We start from the raw sequence: 20,711 nt of genomic DNA on the forward strand, positions 1-20,711 counted from the left end.
GTCTGGTCCTTTTGTCAAAGATAAAGTGGCTCAGTGTGCTTGTAGTTGTGTCCACATCTTCTAACCCATTCTACTGGTCTTCAGGTGTATTTTTTTGTTTGCTTTTTTTTGTTTGTTTGTTTTGTTTTGTTTTGGGGATTTTTTTCTGGTACCCGGAATCGAACTCACTACCTTGCACTTGCCTGGCAGGTGCTGTGCCACTGAGCTAAATCCCCAGCCCCTCAGGTGTATTCTTTTTCCAGTACCATGCTAATTTTATGACAGTAGCTTTGTAGTATAATTTCAAGTCAGGGATTGTGATGCCTCCTGACTTCTCTTTGTTGCTCAGGACTGCCTTTACTATTGTAGGTCTCTTCTGATTTCAGATAAATTTTCAGAGGATTTTCTCTACTTATGTAAGGGATGCTAATGTTATTTTGACCAGGCTTGCATTAAATCTGTATATCAATTTTGGAAGTATGGCCATTTTTACTATGTTGGTTCTTTCCATGAGCAAGGGATAGCTTTCCATTTTCTGATATCCTCTTCAATCCTTTTGAGAGTACTGTAATTTTCAATACATAAATCTTTTACTTCCTTTGTTAGATTGATTCCTAAGTATTTCATTTTTTGGATGCTATTGTGAAGGGTGTCATTTCCCTAATTTCTCTCTCAATAAGTTTCTTGTTTGTGTACAAGAATGCTGTTGATTTTTGAGTATTGACTTTGTATCCAACCACACAGCTGAATTTGGTTATTGACTCTAGGAGTCTTTTGGTGGAGTTTTTGGGGTCTTCTATGTAGAGTGTCATGTCATCTGTGAGTAAATGATAATTTAACTTCTTCCTTTCCTATTCTTATTCATTTTATTTCTCTCTCTCTCTCTCTCTCTCTCTCTCTCTCTCTCTCTGTCTCTCTCTGTCTCTCTCTCTCAGAACTGTGCTGAGAACTGAAGAGTGGTGAGAGTGGACATGCTTGTCTTATTCCTGATTTTAGAGTGGAAGCTGTCAGTTTTTGTCCATTTAGCATGATGTTGGCCATTGGTTTGTCATAGATGGCTTTTATCAGATTGAGATAAAGACCATCTCTTCCACTTTTCTATAGGATTTTTTATTATGAATGAGTGCTGAACTTTATTAAGCAGCTTTTTCTGCATCTATTGAGATGATCATGTGATTTATTTTTCTCTGACGCTGTTGATACCATGTATTACATTTATTGATTTGCATATGTTGAACCATCCCTGCATTCCTGGGATAAATCCCACCTGGTTATGATGTATAATTTTCTTGATGATTTGATGAATTCTGTTTGCTAATACCTTATTGAGGATTTTTACATGTATATTCATTAGGGACATTGACCTGTAGTGGTTTTTTGGGGGGTTGTATCTTTCTCTGGTTTTGGTATCAGGATAATGCTTGCCTCCAGGAAAGAGGGAGTACTGCTTCCCTTTCAGTTTCATTACAGAGTTTGAAGAGTATTGGCATTAGATCTTCCCTAAATTTCTTGTAGAATTCAGCAGTGAATTCATCAGGACCTGGCCTTTTCTTTGTTAGTAAGTTTTTAATTACACCTTCAATCTCATTAGCTGATATTGAGCTATTTAGAATTTTTATATCTTCTTGAGTCAGCTTTCATAATTCATATGTGTATCTAAGAATCTGTCCATTTCTTCTGGTTTCCATGCTAGGAGTGTAAAGATTTTTGAAGTAGTTATTGATGATCTTCTAAATTTCTACATGACCTATAATGACTTCACCCTGATCGTTCCTCAGTGCAGGAATTTGAGTCTTTCCTTTCATTTTTTTGGTAAGGTCAACTAAGGATTTATCAATTTGATTTATTTTCTCAAAGAAGCAACTGTTTGATTCATTAATTCTCTATTGTTTTCTTGGTTTCCATTGTGTTAATTTCTCCTCTGATCTTTATAATTTCCTCCCTTCTGTGGGCTTTGGGTTTGTCTTGCTCTTCTTTTTCTAGGAACTTGAAGTGTAACATTAGATTGTTTATTTATGCTTGTTCAGTTTTTCTGATATGAGAATTCACTGTTACAAATTTCCCTCTTAGGACTGCTTTCATTGCATCTCATGGGTTCTGGTATATTGTGTTTGCATTCTCATTTAGTTGTAGATATTGTTTAATTTCTTCCTTTATTTCTTTGATGACCCATTGGTTGTTTAGGAGGGCATTATTTAATTTCCATGTGTTTATAGAGTTTTTTCAGTTTGTTTTGCCATCAATTTTTAATTTCATTGCACTATGGTCAGATATTATGCATGGAATAATTTCAGTTCCTTTGTATTTACTTAAGTGTGTTCTGTGGGCTAGTATATGGTCTGTTTTAGAAAACATTCCATGTGCAGCTGAGAAGAATGTGTATTCTGATTATGTTGGGTAAACAGTCTGAAAACATCTACTAAGTCAATTTGTTCACAGGTTTGGTTCAGTTTGTTATTTCTTTGCTGTTTTTTTGTCTAATTGATCTCTTTGTGACAATGGGGTATTGAGGTCTCTCATTACAATTGTGTTATTGCTTATTTGATTTTTTATGTCTATTAATAATTGTCTTATATAGTTGGGTGCTGCTGTATTTGGTGCATATATATCTATGATTGTTATCTCTTTTGAAGTTTCCCTCTGACAAGTAAGTAATGACCTTCTTTATCCCTTTTGATCATTCTTGGTTTGAACTTGACATTATCTGCAAAATGAATAGCTACTCCTGCTTTTTTCTGGGTTCCTGTTGTGTAGAAGATTGTTTTCATTCCTTTGATTTTCAGTCTATCAATTTATTTTTATTTTCAATGTGTTTCTTGCATACAGCATATTGTTGGATCTTGTTTCTTGGTGCACTCTGCCAGTCTGTTTCTTTTAATTGGTGAATTAAGGCCATTTACATTGATTGTTATAGTTGATATGTTTTGGCTTATCTTATCCATGGTATTTTCCTGCTGTTGGTTCCCTGCATTTCCCTTCTGTTTAATTGTTTGCCCATCCTGGTGGTTTCTTTCAGGTGATATTTTTGGAATTATGGTCAGTTTTATCTCGGTCTAAGTATCTTTTTGTACTCTTTGTGGTTTGTTGTTCATAAATCTCTTCGGTTGTTCTTTGTCATGGAAGTATCTTATTTCCCCCTAATTTTGAAAGATATTTTTGCAGGGTATGTCAATCTGGGCTGGAAGTTGTTTTCTTTCAGGACTTGAAATGCTTAGCTCGAAGCTCTTCTAGTCTTGAGGGTCTGTGCTGAGAAGTCTGCCGTGATTCTGATGGGCTTTCTTTTATAGGAGATCTGTTTCTTTTCTCTAACAGCTTTTAATATTTTGTTCTTGTGCTCAGTTTCTGGAATCTTGATTATTATATGTCTTGGTGTAGTTTTATTTTGGTCAGGAATGTTTGGAGTTCTAAATGCTTCATTTGTTTCTGTGTCAAATTCTTTATCCACACTTGGGAAGTTTTCTGCCATTACTTCTGTGAAGAGTTTTTTCAGTGTCATTTGTGCTGCCTCTGGCTTTCTCACTGACCCCAATCACTCTTATGTTATTCTTCTTGTAGTTGTTGGATTCATTTTTCATGGTCTCTCGCTAATTTTAAGATAGCTTTCTTTTCATTATCACTGTCTGTAATTCTGTCTTCAAGATCTGAAATCCTGTCCTCTCCTTCATTCAACCTGTTGCATATACTTTCAATGGAAGTTTTAGTCTCTTGGGTTTCTATTTGGATCTTTTTCATGGATTCCATTTCTTTCCTATGCTGGGCATTATTTGTTTCTATCATTTTCTAAACTCATCTATTCTTTTATCTGTGTCTTCTCAAATATCTTTGATTTTAGGCATCATTTCTTTCTGTACCTGATAGATTATTTTCTCTATATCCTTTTCCACTTGTTTTTTCACTTTTGCTGCTATCATTTCAGAAAGTTCCAGTGTTTGATTTCCAGTTTCACCTATCTCCTTGAGGTTCTGGGTTTGTCCTGGGTGGGCTGGGGGTTTGGGTTTGCATTTTGCTTCTGCATCGTCATTTTCTATTTTCTCTTTTATATTTTGTTTTCTATGTCCAAGTTTTTTTTTTTTTTTTGTCCTGTTTTTCTTTCGGTACCGGGAATCAAACTCACAACCTTGCACTTGCCTGGCAAGCACTGTTCCACTGAACTAAATCCCCAGCCCCTCAAGCTTTTTTTTAATTAAAAGAAATTTTATTAGTATATGTTTGTAGTACATAGTTATGTTCATTATGGAGAGTTGGTACTTGTACATAACATATCATTTTTTCTTCAATCTAAGCTTTTAAATTATTCATATTTTCTGCCACTAATACATTACTGCCATATGGCAGCTCAGAGAATACCTCTGTTCTTTACCAGGCCTTCTTTTCCCTACTTCATAATCTTTGGATGTTTGCTGCATGCAGATTTGTTTTTTTCTTGATCTTTTTTTCCAAATATCTTTTCAGCTCTTTCAGGGGGAACCATGTGGAGAGATTAGTTGCTAGTACCTAATCTATCATTATGAACTAGAAACACATTATTCAAACTAAACATAATATAGGAGGTAACTTCGGCCAGATTATTTGCAGGGAGGTAGATTATAGCTTATTACGTATAGTGACAGAGTTGGGCTTTCCTAGAAAACTACACACTTATTTCCCTGATTGGCCTTAGAAATTATTTCATTTACTTCTCATTGTTCCTTGTGCATACTGTACCAGACATTTTACAATTCCTCTATCCACCATTTATACAAGACTTCTAGGTTCAAACCAAAAAAACCAGCAGGAATCAGAATGCTATCCTTTACTTTTTGGTCACACTCATACAAAAACATACATTCAGCTTGTCCCCAACCTAGTCATTATTTACAGAAAAAGAAAAAGAAATTGAATACCAGGTCCTGAAGCTATAATGAGTATAGTATTGGAAACAACCTTTAATCTCAAGAGTCTTTTGATCATTTTTATAAATACTACCTGTTGAATATCTTTTGTCATAGTCTTAGGCCCTACTACTATGTCTTTAGTTTAATCCCTCATATACAGTGGACCCTTGACTTATGAACCCAGATTAATTTCCAGGGGCCGATTGTAACTCATGTTGGTTGTAAGTCAAGACTTTTTTCCATAATAAATAATGGAAATGCCCCTAATGTATTCTGAACCTCCCCAAACACCTCTTACCTTTTCATAATAAAAAAGGGTTGCATAATTTACCAGAAACACCAGTAATTTTCTTAGCATATTCACCAAAAAGTTACAAAATGTGCCTAGTTTACCAGAAAGAACAATCTCATACTGTACTCACTATTCAAGTTGACCTCTTTGGCTTGCGGGAAGGGAGAATGACATTGAAGGTGGTTATTGTTTGGAAGGAGAGTCTCCTTTTGTAAGAACATTGGAATCTGGCTTTCCCTCTTCGGGAGAGGAGAGTCTGGCCCACTAAAACCTGAATCTGGCTCACTAGGGCTAAACCTTTTCATAGTTGAAAACTGGTCAAAGGTTGTCTGTTTCTGTCTTTTCTTTAAGACTGTTGTATAATGACATCACATTTTCATTTAGCAAGTGAATACAATGATTGGCTTTTTTTCTGTCTGTGTGGGTCTTCTCTAGAATTGTCTGTAGTTCTGTTCATTTTCTCAGGATTTCCTTTATTTCAGAAGAACTTTGCAGCACTGATTGTTGGTCCTGCCCCTCCTCTTTAGAAATTTCCTCAGCTACCATTCTCTGTTGCTCAGTGAGAAGTTGCTGAAGTTCCTCTGTAGACATTTCCTGTGTTTGTTACTTCACCCATTCCACAACATCACTACTGTCTCTCTGTTAGCCTATGGACTTTGCTATAGTGACAGTATCATCAACAACAGGGTCACTTGGAGACTCAGGCTCCTCTACACAGCCTTCAAAGTCTCTCTTATGTGTAATTTTAGGCCACACATTGTTCCAGGCAGATCTCAGTGTCCTTAGAGAGACATTGGCCCAGGATTTCTCACTTAACCCCACTCAGGAAAGGATTTTGTAATGTTCCTTTCAGAACTCTTTTAAGGGTTAAATCTGTATTTGAGACCATCTGGAAGCACTGCAAGAACAGTTCCTTCGTGTACAGTTTCTTAAAATTAGCTGTAACCTGCTGGTCCATATGCTTCAGGAGAGGAGTTGTATCAGGTGAGATGAACTCGATTGAGAGCCATGGGAATTCTTCAGCCAGTCCTTCCAAATCTCATGGGTGAGCAGGAGCATTTCCCATGATAAAAAGGGCCTTGAGTGGTAAACTTTTGTCTCTAGATACAGTACTTCTTAACAGTAGGGCCCAGAGCCTCCCTGATCCACTCAAGAAAAAGTACTCTTGTTACCCAGGCTTTTGTATTAGATCTCCACATGACCCCTACCTATTCTTCATGACTTTATGTTTTCTGAACACTCTGGGGTCTCAGAGTGATAAACTAAGAGAGGTTACCACTCAAGTTGGCACATAAGGGTAGCCTTTCCTTCACAGTCTTGTGGCCTGGTATTTTCTTCTCTTTCTGGGTAATGTATGTTCTCCTGGGCATTTTCTTCCAGAAAAGGCCAGTTTCATCACAGCTGAAAACCTGATGAGAGCAAAAGCCATTTCTCTATGTCATCATTTCAAAGTGATGTATGTAAATTTCAGTAACCTTTTATCAGCACTGGCTGCTTCACCATGCCTGGTTGCACTATGAACCCCAGTTTACACTTTGAAAATAGTGAAACCACCCCTTACTGGCACAGAATGTTTCACTATTATCACTCATTGATGGATTAACTTTTATGAGGTCTACATTTATAGCCTTAGCTTTTTCACAAATTATAGAGTCAGATAGACTATAGCCTGCCATCTCCCTTTCATTTATCCATACTAATTATACCCTTTCTACCTCATCTTAACACTATTGATTGTGACTTAGTAATTTGAGTACCACTTTTAGCTGTTGCTAGCTTTGTTATAGAAATCTTTTTGCTGTAAGATTGTCAAGATGGTAGATTTCAACATGCTCTCACATATTAGTGAGATCAGTCACATGAGTGCTACTCTCATATTTCTCTACAGTTTCCTGCTTCATTTCAGTTGTGATTGCTTTCTTTACCTTCCTCTCCTTCCTCTCCTAGCTTCTTTTTTAGCTTTTTTGGAGTTATTTTGGTAGCAGTAATCATAGAGATTATATAAAGCCCAACTGAAATTATGTATATTTACATATGCTTTTCTAGCATCCCGAGTCTTTGTTTCCAACTGCACAAATGGCTGACATTCAGGTCATAACTGAAAAGTTTGGCTGTAAGTTAAGCCTAAAATTCTGTTCATTGTTGAAAAGTCCAAAGTCTCCTCTGAGATTTAAGGCAAACCCTTAGTTGTGAGACGGCAAAGGGTATAGTCTTGCTGTTTTATGTGATGTCTTCAGGCTGTCTTTGCTATTCTCTTCCTTTTCAACAGTCAAGATCTCCTGTTCTCTATCTTTGCAGTCCACAGCTTTATTGGAGCTTCCTTTCTGGCCAAACTCACAACATTTTAAATCATTCTGCTGGCCTCTTTGCTCTTGATTCTCGACATAGTTATGGCTGAAAGCCTCCAGCAGCAGCCATGCCACAGCCTCAACATTAGACTGCCTTTAAATTTCTTCTTCAAGATTAATTAGTTCATTTCCCTTTATCTCAGTTTCAGGCAAAGTCTCTGGACATGAGCAAAATACAGACAAACTTTCTGCTAAGGTATTACATTGTCCAGAGTCCAACAGCCAATTCAGTCCTTCTTCCCAGTAGAGACCTCCCACGCCTGGTCTTTACTGGCAGGATTTCTGTCAGCCTTCTGGTCTTCTGAGCTGACTAGAATCTCCCATACATTACAGCCTCATGCATTCCAGCTCTGCTTTTTCAGCCGGCATCTCCGAACCTTTCCAAACTCTTCTCACAAGCCAATCCCAAAGGCCCCTGAACCACATGGCCAGGTATAGTCACAGCAATGACTATACCAAATTCTGTCCCTTAAATTATATCGAAGCTGCCAGGGTTTGGGTAGTGTCAAACCAGCCAGTGGACTGATTTAGTAATCATCCACTCTTAATCCTAGCACCCTTAATCTGAGCCTTGCAGCATGACTTAGTCACATATTCTAGTATCATCTACCTTTGAAAAAGCCCCACTTATGACTGCATGATGCTTTGGAGAGACATCTAGACATGAACCATAACATAACATACCCTGACTCAAAATTTTAAAATTAAATGTTGCAGGAGGCATGGTGGTGCATGTCTGTGATCCAGGGAGAAGGGTGGAAGACAAGCTGGGACTAACATATTTACAAATCACATACCCAGTTAAGAATATCTATCCCTCAGCTGGACATGGTAATCCCAGCACTCTGGGAGGCTGAGGCAGGAGGAATGCAAGTTTGAGTTTAGCCTGGGGAATTTAGCAAGACCCTGCAAAGTAATAAAGTAAAATATAAAGGTCTGAAAATTCAATGGTAAGAAAACATTTTTCAAAAAGACAAAAAATTTGAACAGATACATCATTAAAGATGGGTGGCAAATAAGACACTAAAAGAAACAGTATCAATAATCATTGGGGAAATGGAAATTAAAACCACAATTGGATACCACTACCAATCTGTTAAAATGGCTAAAGAAGGAATAAAACTCTGATATTACCAAATGCTTATATGGACAGAAAGCAATGAGAACTCTCCTGTAGAGGCAGAAAACAGATCTTTAGTATCAGGATGGACTGAATGCACAAGGCTATGGAGGAATATGAGGGATGATAGATGTATTTTATATCTTAATTGTATTGGTAGTTACATGGCTATGCATTTATCAGAGTTCTCAGAACTAACCAGGCATGGTGATCCATGTTAGTAATTCCAACTGCTCAGGAGTCTGAGACAGGAGAACCACAAGGTAGAGGCAGCCTGGGCAATTTAGCAAGACCTTATCTCAAAATGAAAAAGGCTGGAGGTAGAACTCAGGGCTGTATGTTATTAATAATGTTATGGTTTGCGTCTAGATGCCCCCCGGAAACCTCATGCAGTCATAGGGTTTTTGTGGAGGTAGCTGAATCTAGAATGGGTGTGATGCTGGGATTAAGGGTGAGTAATTGCTGGGTCAGTGCACTGATTGGATTGGCATTACCCTAATCCCAGTAGACTGCAATCAGTATAAGGGACAAAAAGAGGCTTTCTCTCTCATTGCTTTTGTTGTCTTCCTCTGGCATGAACTATATATTATCTCTTAATTTGTTTCTAATGGAAAAAGATAAAAATAAAAGAATACTTGTTTTTCATATCTACTAAAACCATTTCAAAGCAAGACCCAGTTTAGGAAGTCTCCTACCAAGACAACACAAGAACAGAAGAAAATAACGCAAGGTAGAATTTCAGACCCCAAAAACCAAGACACACACAGTGGCATATCCCTATAATCCCAACTGTTCAGAAGGCTGAAACAGGAGAATCTCAAATTATAGGCCAACTTTGGTAATTTAGCAAGACCCTATCTCAAAATAAAATTTAAAAAGCTGAGGATGTAACTCAGTGGTAAAGTATGGGTAGGGCCCTGAATTCAATCCCCAGTTATTTAAGAAACCAAACAAAAAACAAGAGCCATAGGAAAGTTTGATATAATCTGTACATTATTCTTACATTTCAAAACAGTGGTCCAAAGTCAAAGTTACATAATGATTATAAAAATTTGTTTAAATTCAAATAAACTGTAAAAATAGAAGATGTTAATATATTTATATTAGGCAAATATTCATGGAGTGTGAACATTGTATTTTTAAAAACTTCGCAGGTCCTTCAGAGACATAGCTAAGGTATAGAACATACATCAGCTGTCTTAGAAAACTATATATAATGTGACCCCTTTTATTAAAAGCTCAAAAACTTAACAAAATTAAACAATATCATCTTATGATATGTGTATGTGATAAGTGATCAAACTGTTTCCTGAGAGCAAGGGCATGGTATATATGAAATTTATTAAAATAGTTTACCAATAAGAAGAGAAGGAATGGGGAAAATGCTCATAGGTAGATGCAAAGTTATTGGTATACCAGTGGTTCTGTAATTCAGTGGTCTGTTATGGGTTTCATCTTAGTATTATTTTCTATAATACAGCTATTTTTGAAGTACCAAATATTACAAGGAACAAATAGGACCACTTTTCTTTGCTGTTGCTTGCCCCTTTTTTTGCCTCCTGCATTACTGGCAGCTGAAACAGGTCCTTCACACTGAGCTACATACTCAACCCTTTTTTTATTTTTTGTTTTAATACAGGGTCTTGCTAAATTATCCAGGCTTGGCTTGAACTTTCCAGGCCAAACAAGCTGAAACTAGATCATAGGAATATGAACATGTATCCTGGTTTGTGCTGATGTCCTGGTGTAGCATACTCTTTCTGACAATAAAATAATATTATGCCATGATAAAGAAATCTAAATGTCTGAAAATGCTGGGAAATACAGTGAGAGATTTCTGTGATGTGAAGTCCTAGTTCCAGGGTCCTTTCCAATGTAAACCAAGCCTCTTTTTGAACACTGGCATAGAGATATATAAAAGGAGAATATTAATATACACACTAGATTCATTGTCAATATATTTTTCTTCATACCTTTTTTTCTTTGTTTCAAATACCTGGAATAAATAAACTTTACTAATATCCTAGAACCCTGAATTCCCTGTTGATACACATTAGCCTGCTATGTAACTCATTCTTTGAAAAGTCTTTTTACTTCTTTAATGACATAGTTTTTAACCTTTTACTGTATAAATCTTTTGGCTTTTCATGCTTCCAATGATCTTTTTTAAATTTACGGTGTAATATGCCTGCTAAGTGCTAGTAATATAATACACTGGAAGAATACACGCATTCCCAAAGAATGAGTTACATTTTTATATGGAATTTAGGAATATTTTCTCCTTACTAAATTATTTGTTAATTATTTTTCATTTCTTGTTTGTTAAATTATTTGTTATTTATTTATCAGTTATTATTTGTATCAGTTTGTGTTTTTTTAACATTTCTTTAAGAGAAATACATAAATACTGCTGCTTGCTAGGCCGGGGATACAGCTCAGTGGCACAACACCTGCCTGGCAAGCTTAAGGTCATGAGTTCGATTCCCAATACCAAAAAAAAAAAAAAGGCTGTTTGCCAAATTGTGTACTATTAATTATTATCAGTTAAGATTGAGTTATTTTCCTTTTTATGTATAGTTTTCTAATTTTTCACCTTTGGATTGAACCTAGGGCCTTTGAATTGAACTGTGTGCCCAACTCTCGCCCTTTTTTCTTATTTTTGAGAGAAGCTCTTCCTAACTTACTAAGTTTCTCAGGTTGAGCGCAAACTTGTAATCCTCCTGCACAGGCTCCCTCGGTGTTAATATTATAGGTGTGTGCTACCACACATGGCCAGTCCTGTGAACTTTGATATGTGTAGATTTGTGTAGTCACCACCACAATCAGAATATAGAAAAGTTTAGAACAGCTTCACCATCCCCTTAGATTTCATACTATCTCTTTATGGTCATAACGCTTACCCCACCTGCAACTCCTAGAAACCAGTGATGTTTTTATTACTAGAATTTTGTCTTTTTGAGATTTCTAAATAACTAGAATCATTCACTATATAAACCTGTAGAGAATAATGTCTTTGCTGAGCATATCTTCACTAAAAATAACTGAGATTAATCAAAGTTGTTATATGAATCAATTGTTGCTCCTTTTTTACTGCTGAGTATTATTACAGCAATGTTAAACAAGAAAAAGCAGAAAAAGAAGGTAGTATTCATAGATTAAAACCATCTCTTGGGTTCAGTCTTTTTATTACTTGTCCTTTTTTGTTTCATCTCTTCCCCAGAAAGACAAAGTTACTGAATAATTGACTTCTGGACAAGTTGAGATAACATTGCTGTTACAGAGGGTGAAATACCAAAATGACTAATGGTGACAGCAAAGTTGCTTGGATGGAAAAGTTGTAATTTTCTTTTGACATTTAATCTGCTCTGTTATTATGTAATTATACTTGTAAGAGAGCCGAATGCTTCCAGTCAGTGAGCACAAGCTTTATATTTTAACATAATTCTGTGGAATCCCCTTAAATGTAAACTTAAGAAAAATACCACTATGTGGAACATTAAAATGGGAGGTCTGTATTTGAAATAGGTACTAGAGTGGTCAGATATCTTTCTTTCCTAATAACCACCACTAAGAAACCACATCCAGGTGTGGTGGTGTATGCCTGTAATCTCAGCGCTCAGGAGCTAAGATAGGAGGATTGTCACAAGTTGTTTTTTCGGCCTGGACTACATTGTAAGACTTTCTCTTGGGAGGAAAAAAAAAAAAAAAAAAATGTTGGAGTGGCCTGGGTCACCTTTCCTTAAAGCAGCTGCGTAAACACCTCAGAAAAAGTGGACAAGGCAGAGGTCACAGTCTTCAAGGAGTGTCTGTATCAGTGGGATTCCTGTCACTAGAACACAATGCCTGACACCCATTACTTATGGGAGAGGTTTAATTTGGCTCATGGTTTCAGAGAGTTTAGTCCATGGTCAGCATCAAACTTAATACCACCCAAACCCCTGAACACACTCAAGGCAGACCTAGTTCCACATATAGTAGTTACGTGAGCATGGGCCTCAGTTCCCCTTCTTAGAAAATGGGATGGGTATTCTCACCTGCTGGGGTTGCTAGTGGTGATACCTGGGAAATGCCTAGCTCAAGGCTGCAGCTTCTTTTCCCACCTACTGTCCCAAGGTCCTTGCTGAGTTTGTCCTTGGCTATACCTAGGACTGACTGCTTGCTGATTGTGCCTTCCCCATTCCCATGTAGTGTCCCTTGGCTAGTACTCTAAATAGCAACAGCTCCTGGCTTCCTTGTGCTGGGCGATCAGTCACCCTGTGCCAAGAAAAGGGAGCCTGAGGGGCCTGTTTGGGACCAAGACAGATTGTATGTTGCTGTGCAGCATAGTCCTACTCTGCTGGTCACTCCAGTTGGCATCCTGGCCATGCTGCACGTGGCTGGAGCCAGCATCTTTGGGCCTGGAGCCCCTGCTGACTCTCAGAAGCTCAGCTGTGGTTTTGAGCTGGCTTGAGTATGGCCCCCAAGGACTGATGTTGACATTTAGTTCCCACCAAGTGGTGGTAGAGAGCTAGAAACTTAATCCAACCATGAACAAGTGGGGCCTTTGGGAGGTCTTAGGATTAGACAGATCATTGGTGTGGAGGCCCATGATCAAATCCAGCTGGCTTTACCAGAGGGAGACCAGAGCCCAGGATACATATGTGTACATGTACACACACACACACACACACACACACACACAGGAATGCACACATGCATATGTTCTTATATCTGCCTTGTGATATCCTCTGTCACTTCAGGACTCAGCCAGCAAGAAGGCCAGCATCAGATGTAGCCCCTGGACTTTGGACCAGGATATGAGCCAAAGTAAACCTCTGTGTTAAAACTTAAAAACAGACAGGAAAAAAAAGAAACTTCTGTAAACTATAGAAAATAGTTTGAGAAATTCCTAGTATAGATAAATGGAAAAGTAAAAGGAATTTTTATTTCTGGGGACTAGAATAAATTTAGGGTGTCGTGAATGCTAAGCAAGCACTCTACCACTGAGCTACATCCCCAGCCCTTTTGGAAAAAAAAAAAATTTGAGACAGGGCTTTGCTTTGTAGCCCAGAGTGTTAGTGGTGATCCTCCTGCCTCAGCCTCCCCAGTGCTGGAATTGCAGGTGTGCATTATCATGTCTGGCTGGAAATTTTATTTTGAATGCCTCATGTGGTGACACACACCCAAATCCTAGGACTTGAGAGACTGAGGCTGGATGATCTCATGTTCAAGGCCAGCCTGGACTACATAGCAAGACCCTGCATCAAAAAATCAAAAATAAGTAAGGAGATAATGATATTTTGAGACAGGGTCTCTATCAGTTGCCAGGCTGGCCTTAAACTTGCAGTCCCCCTACCTCAGCCTTCCAAGTAGCTAGGACTACAGACTGCACCCATACCCAGCATCCTGAAAATCATTACTCACTTTAATATCACTTTTTTAGTTATTACTGTAATAGTTCAGATTATCTCAAATTCAAGAGTTTTGTTTTTGTTTTGCAGTGCTGGGTATCAAATCCAGACCCTTTGCATGGTAGGGAGGCACACCTACCACTAAGCTATATACCCCACCTAAATTCAAGAGAACTTCTAAAACCCTGCCTTTTTCTTCCACACAAACATTTCTACCAGTGTACTCTGTATTATAAATTAGAGCTTATCAAAAGATGTGCAGGGATCATTGGATATGTACTGTCAGTTGGCATTTTGTTTGTTTTGTTTTTGTTTTTCTTCCAGTACCAGGAATCGAACTCATGACCTTGTGCTTGCCTGGCAGATGCTGTGCCACTGAGCTAAATCCCCAGCCCCTCATTTTTTAACTGTAGGATTTTTTTTATAACTTGCCAGTGTTTTGGTAGTCGTATTTCTGCATTTTGATATGAATCAAGAATTTATATGTTTAAGAAGCACTTAAATGGTCTCATTAATGATTCATAGAAAGCACCACCTCTTGTTCTTCTCTTATGAATTATTTTCAGTGCCCAAATAAGCATATTGGATATAGCTTTTGCATAAATGATCTGAAATCTGATCATTTTAAGGTTAAACCAGCTAACTTTCAACTAGTTGGTGCAACATTTCATTCACTGATGCCACCACCACAACCCCCAGAGTTTAGTATACTGGAGGCTGAGCCAGGGCCTTTGCACCTGCATCTCTAGCCCGTTTTTTCTTTTTTGATACAGGATCTCACTTTGACTTGCAATGCTCCTACCTTAGCAATCCCACAATGCTAGGATTTCATATGTGCCACTACACTCAGCCATGTTCATTTTTATGTTTTTTTTTAATTTTTCAGGTAAGGATAATAATAGAAACACTGGATAAATCTAGCAGATAAAATAATGGAATACCATATTGTTATGTTAACTTTATTGCAATAAAAATATACTGTCTATTCGTAGAATTCTTACCGATGTAATTATCTTTTATGGTTGGCTGGTTAATTGAGATAAATTCTCCCTGAGGATTATAGGCTGGCCCTGAACTGGCAATTCTCCTGCCTCAGCCTCTCAACTGCTGGGTTTGCAAGTTTTCATCACCATATCTGGTCTTACATTATGTTTCTTAATCGGTTTATTTTCTTGAATTCTGTTATGTTTCCCTGGAAAATAGGGACCAAAGACTAGAACCACACATTTCACAAAACCCAAAATAAGACAGTTTGAAATGCCAATAAAAAAGAAGAAATACCCATCCTCACTATAATTAGAAATACCCATCCTCACTATAATTAGAAATACCCATCCTCACTATAATTAAAAAAGAAGAAATACCCATCCTCACTATAATTAGAGATTTTCTTCATATACTTCAGTCAAAACAATAAAACAGAATATAGAAATAGGAAAATCCACTTGTTTTCTATTAAGGCAGACTAAAGAGATCTGCAAAAATGTAAAGTAGTATCACTCTTAATAGGACACGGTGGCACACACCTCTAATCCCTGCACTTTGGGAGACTTGAGGCAGTTCAAGCCTAGCCTGAGTAACTTAATGAGACCCTGTCTCAAGATACAAAAAAGTCAAAAGAGCTGGGGATGTAGCTCAGTGCTAAGAGCAACCCTAGGTTTAATTTCCAGTAACAAACACACACATGCTCAATAAATTTTATTTTGTTTTTAAATTAGTTTGGTTTTCAAAAAAATTATGTTAAGGCATAATCAATTTATTTTATATATTTGAGTGAACAGATAAATATTTAATAAGCATTTCTTTGTTTTCTACTGTATTACTGTATTTACAGGGGTCACCCACATAAACAAAGGCTGATGGGGTCCTCAATAATTCTTAGTATTATGATGAGGTGCTTTTCAGCCCTTATGCCCTAGATAAATATATATACAGTGTACCAGGAGCTATGTGTAAGAATGATTTTATCAGTTACCCAAAATGACCTAAAATTTAGAGCAGTGAATTAACAATATATTAAATAAATATGAAAGTATTCTAAACATTTTACAGAACCAAAATTTAATAAACTGTAAGTACTTTCAACATGTATACATTTTAAACATCAGGTTAAATGCAAGAGGTCAGACTCAAAGTAATCTATAGTGCATGATTTCATTTATGTAGTGTTCACAGCTAGGCATAGTAAACTTTAGGGATGGAGATTTAGGTGGTTGAAATAACTGATTACCATGTAAGTCAAAATAACTGTTACCCTTAAGGAGAACTATACTGTATTGAGATGAGACACTGACAGTGTTCTGTTTCTTGACTTGGCTGGTAATTATAGTGGTAATTTTTTATATTAGCTTACTAATCTTTATATTTGTGTTATGCACTTTTGGATATGTGTGTTATATTTCACATTTAAAATAAAACCAAATAAGTAGAATATTTCAGTTTAAAATTTGGATAAAAATAATTTTATCAGTCTTTAAAAAATCTTAAGTAAGCAAAATATTCATGACACTTCATTTTTGTTTAATGCATAGTGTTTTTCGGGTCCATATTATCAGGATATGTTTGATCTTTATTTTCTGGATCGATATGTTTCTTTACCTTTTTTTAACCAAGTACTTTATCCATTCTCAGTAATTCTACAACAGTTTGGATTTCAAACTATTATAAAGTAAAACAATTATAAATATTCTCCTAGTACTATAAAAAACACAAATTTTCTCATTTGTTTGAACTTTTATTAAAAATTTTTTTTTTTCATTTGATACAGATAGTCGTACAGGCACTGCAATGTTCCCATTACTCGATTCTTTGGCAGTTGGTGAAAATTACTGATGGTTCTCCTTCCAAAGTAAGTAAGAATTTCTGTAGGCAGAAGAGTTATTGTTAAATAACGACCTTGCTTACCTCGTTTAATAATTTACTATCAGTTATATAAATTATAAAGTTTAATAAAATGTGATAGTGTATTGTTACCAATTCTTGCTTTATCTCATATGTTTACCTTTTTTGGATGATAGCCAGAGTCTTCAAGCAATTGGCACACAGATATAAATATCAATTAAAATACTTCTAAGAAATAACTGTAGTAGACACAAGAGCTCTGATAGATGGCATACTGTAAGAAAGAGAGTAACAGTGAAAGGTTATAGTATTTGGCTTTTGATTCTGGCAATATGGCACCTTTGGGCCCAAGGTGAGCAGTTCATCTTTAAATTTAAAAACAACTTAAATGTTAAATAAATTTTTAGAAAATTTAATGTATCAGCAATCATGAGGAACTAAAAGGAAAATATAAGCCAGGGATTAATTGAAAATAGGATCCAAGAAAGTGAGAAAGAACGTTCCACCTTTCACATTGGTAATCTTTCTAATATAGAAAAGATCCAAGGCCCTTTCAAAGTAGGAGCTGGTTACATCTCCCTGATTAAATTGCAGTTAAGTTTTGAGTTATGCCTAGCACAAGGGTAACTAGAAAAGAATGAACACTGGCTCCATAGAATGAGGGTTAGAGAAAACTTTCTTAAAATGTATCATTGATTAAAGGTGGAAAAATAGGACTCCTGTGAAAGTTTATAATTATGACCTAGTTTTCACTCAGGTTTCCACTCTGAATTCTAATTATTTCTGAAAGAACACACCTTAAAGAATTTTCCACAAATGAAGTTTGAGGAAAGCAGCTTATTTTTTTAAAAGCTCCAAAGAAAACGAGAAACCACAAGTAGAATGATCAAGACAAAAAATATTAATATATTTGAAGTGTCTGACACAAATACAAAATAAATGTTTCCAAAATATTTCATGAAATGAAAGAGGCACGTGCCTATAACTCCAGCGTTTGGGAGACTGAGACAGGAGGATTGTCAGTTTGAGCCTGGCCTGGATTACTTGATTTCGTACATAGCAATCCCTGTCTTGAGGTGACTGGGGGTTGAACATATAAGTAAAAAAACAGATATTTGGTAAAGAAGCAAATAAAGCTGCTAGGTATGGTGACACATGTTCATCATCCCAGCACTCAGGTGCAACAGCAAAAGGATTAGGAGTTTGAGGCCAGCCTGGGCTATATAGTCAAATCTGTCTCCAAAACAAAGAGATGATATGTTTGCATATAAAACTAACAAGATGGAGCATTCTTTTCTGAGAAAGAGTTTTTCTTCCTCATTTTCTCTGTATTTGGAAAGTGGTTTGTTTTTAACTAGAAGGATGGTAATATATTGGCTAGCCTCCTTGTTTTTCAATTTTATTGACAGTTTCAGTACTAAAGCAAAAGTAAAAAGTAATCTTACTAGTAACAAAAGCCACTTTAAAACTGTTACATTTTCATATTGTTTGAAATGTTCTTTAAAATGGTAAAATTAAAGGAAGTTGAATACATATGTTAAAATTTGATATCAAGAATTTATATATTATATAGTTATTTTTATTCTGATGTTTTTTCATCTGGTTGAGTTTTTATTGCAGTCCTAGAGATAAAACCCAAGGCCTCTTACATGTTAAGATAGTGCTCTGACCACTGAACTGTATCCCTACCCCTATTTTATTGTGCTTTTCATTTTTTTCAGTGGAGTCTATGTTGATTATCTGGGTTATGTATATTTTGGCTAAATATTAATAATTGCATTTAATAAATTAATTACAGTCTTTTCTAAAACTTTGGTATAATTAATGATCAAATCCTTCTTTAAACCTAATTTAGATTTTTCTCCTGTTATCATATTCCATATTTAGAGTGAGATCATATTCCATATTGAGAATAAGAATATTCTTAAATATTCTTCTTTTCTATTGTATAATCCTATTATAGCAGAATTATCTTGAGCTTTTTTTTTACTGCTTCATTTTTGTATCTGTCACAGTATATATTTCATGTTTGTCATTGTCACATGGCAATGTAGACTTTTTTGAACAGCACTTTTCTTTATGCCAAAAAGACTACAGCATCTTTTAGATAATACCCACATGTAGTTTTTTGTGCATTTATATTACATATAACATTCTTTACTTAGGTTATTCTCACTTTAAACTTGTTGGTCTTTTTTTTAATCCAAAGCATATTCAGATATTATTGTGTATTGTGTCTGTAATATAAAGGTGGTTCTGTAAGTGATTGAAAAACATAAATTCTGAAGACGCAAACATTAAAAATAAATCTTTCATTGCCAGGATTCCTCCTTTTAAAACAATTAATGACCTAAATAATAATTACTAGATTAGGAATTGCCAAACTTTCTGATCCCCTATATGATATAGAATACTTTTGGGAAAAGTTAAACGCCATATCCATAAGCTTTGTACAAACTGAATCTGTATTCTTAGCATCTCACTTGATAAGATACTGAGTTTCTGACTGTAGTTCTAGCTATATTGTTAGCTTGTATTATTAACTTGAGGCCAGTCACTTAAATAATTTTAGAACATGGTGGGTACAGTGTCCCATGCCTATAATCCCAGCATTCAGGAGACCGAGGAGGCAAGAGGATGCCAAGTTTATGGCCCCTTTGAAATACATACAAGACCTGTCTCAAAACAAACAAAAATCAGTTGGGTAGCTCCCAGTCACACCACATAGTTAAGTTTCATTGATCATTCTGTATGCCTGAGAATGTGAGAAGTTACTATGATTTTTAAATAGCTTGGTTGTAATACCAGGTAAGTATATGGAGGATTTCAATAATGATAATCCAAAACTCTCCTTTTTTTCCCTTTTAACTTTTTAAAAATTTAAATGTAATATAACAGATACTGGAATATTTATAAATGTTGTGTACTTAACATTTTTAATGTTGGTCATTTGGAAGCAACCTGAAAAATTTATTACATGAAGTGATTTTATTTTGTTGAAAAGTGTTAAGATAGAATGGATCATTTAGCTGGCGAGGGAGTAGACCAGGTGGCCACCATCTGTTTTTCCTCTAGTTGTTAGTACATTTATACAAATTCATTTAAATTTTTGAAGAGAGCAAGGCGTGGTAGTACATGCCAGTAATCCCAGCACTCTGAGTGGCTGAGACATGAGGATCACAAGTTCATTCCTAGCCTGGGCAATTTAACAAGACCTATCTCAAAATTTAAAATAAAGGCTGGGGTTGTTGTTCATTGCAAAGACCCTAGGTTAATCCCTAGCACCTGGAAAAAAGAAATGCTTATAGAAAATATTTTTAATGTATACATAGTAGTACATCATGTAGCTACATCATAATTTATTCTAGCACGCTCCTTTCTTGAATACTTAGCTTGAAACATTTTCGTTAATAAAATTAATATGTTGGGTGTTGGGTACAAAAACTCTTGTTCTGTTATCCATTGTTTTATCTAGTATCCTATTGTTAGAAATGGAATTGCTGAATCAACAATTGTATGTATGTTTAAGATTCCTAATACATAGTATTAAATTGCTTCTTTGAGAGTACTCCAAAATTTATTTTTCTTCTCTGCCGTGGTGAACTCTATCATGTGGGAGATTATGAATGGTAGTTGTATTTGAAATTTAAATTTGTTGTAATTTAATACTGTAAAATGAAGTATTTGAGAAGACTTATAACAGGAATAGGCTTAGATCTTTATTTGAAATAATAGTGCTCTGGGTTTCACCAATGGGTATTTCCTCTGTTCCCCTAATTTCCAGAGTTGAAGCTCTTGGGCAGTCTCACAGGTCACGCTCAGTATACTTTGCTCCGGTGCCCCCTAGTGCTGGTCCTGTAGAAGCAG

The 20,711-nt window shown here is 36.1% G+C and overlaps 1 protein-coding gene across 1 annotated transcript in view; it reads left to right on the plus strand.

Annotated features, from left to right (window-relative positions):
* Positions 1–20,711, plus strand: part of Stag1 (stromal antigen 1) — a gene marked incomplete in the record, with an annotated part of 394,726 nt that overhangs the window by 336,573 nt on the left and 37,442 nt on the right. The window contains 1 exon segment of the mRNA XM_013505748.1: positions 16,771–16,851. Coding sequence (XP_013361202.1) covers positions 16,771–16,851 — 81 coding nt within the window.

This window comes from Chinchilla lanigera, unplaced genomic scaffold (genome assembly GCF_000276665.1).
Source record: "Chinchilla lanigera isolate Chin_1 unplaced genomic scaffold, ChiLan1.0 scaffold00100, whole genome shotgun sequence".
In the NCBI taxonomy this organism is placed as follows: Eukaryota; Metazoa; Chordata; class Mammalia; order Rodentia; family Chinchillidae; genus Chinchilla; species Chinchilla lanigera.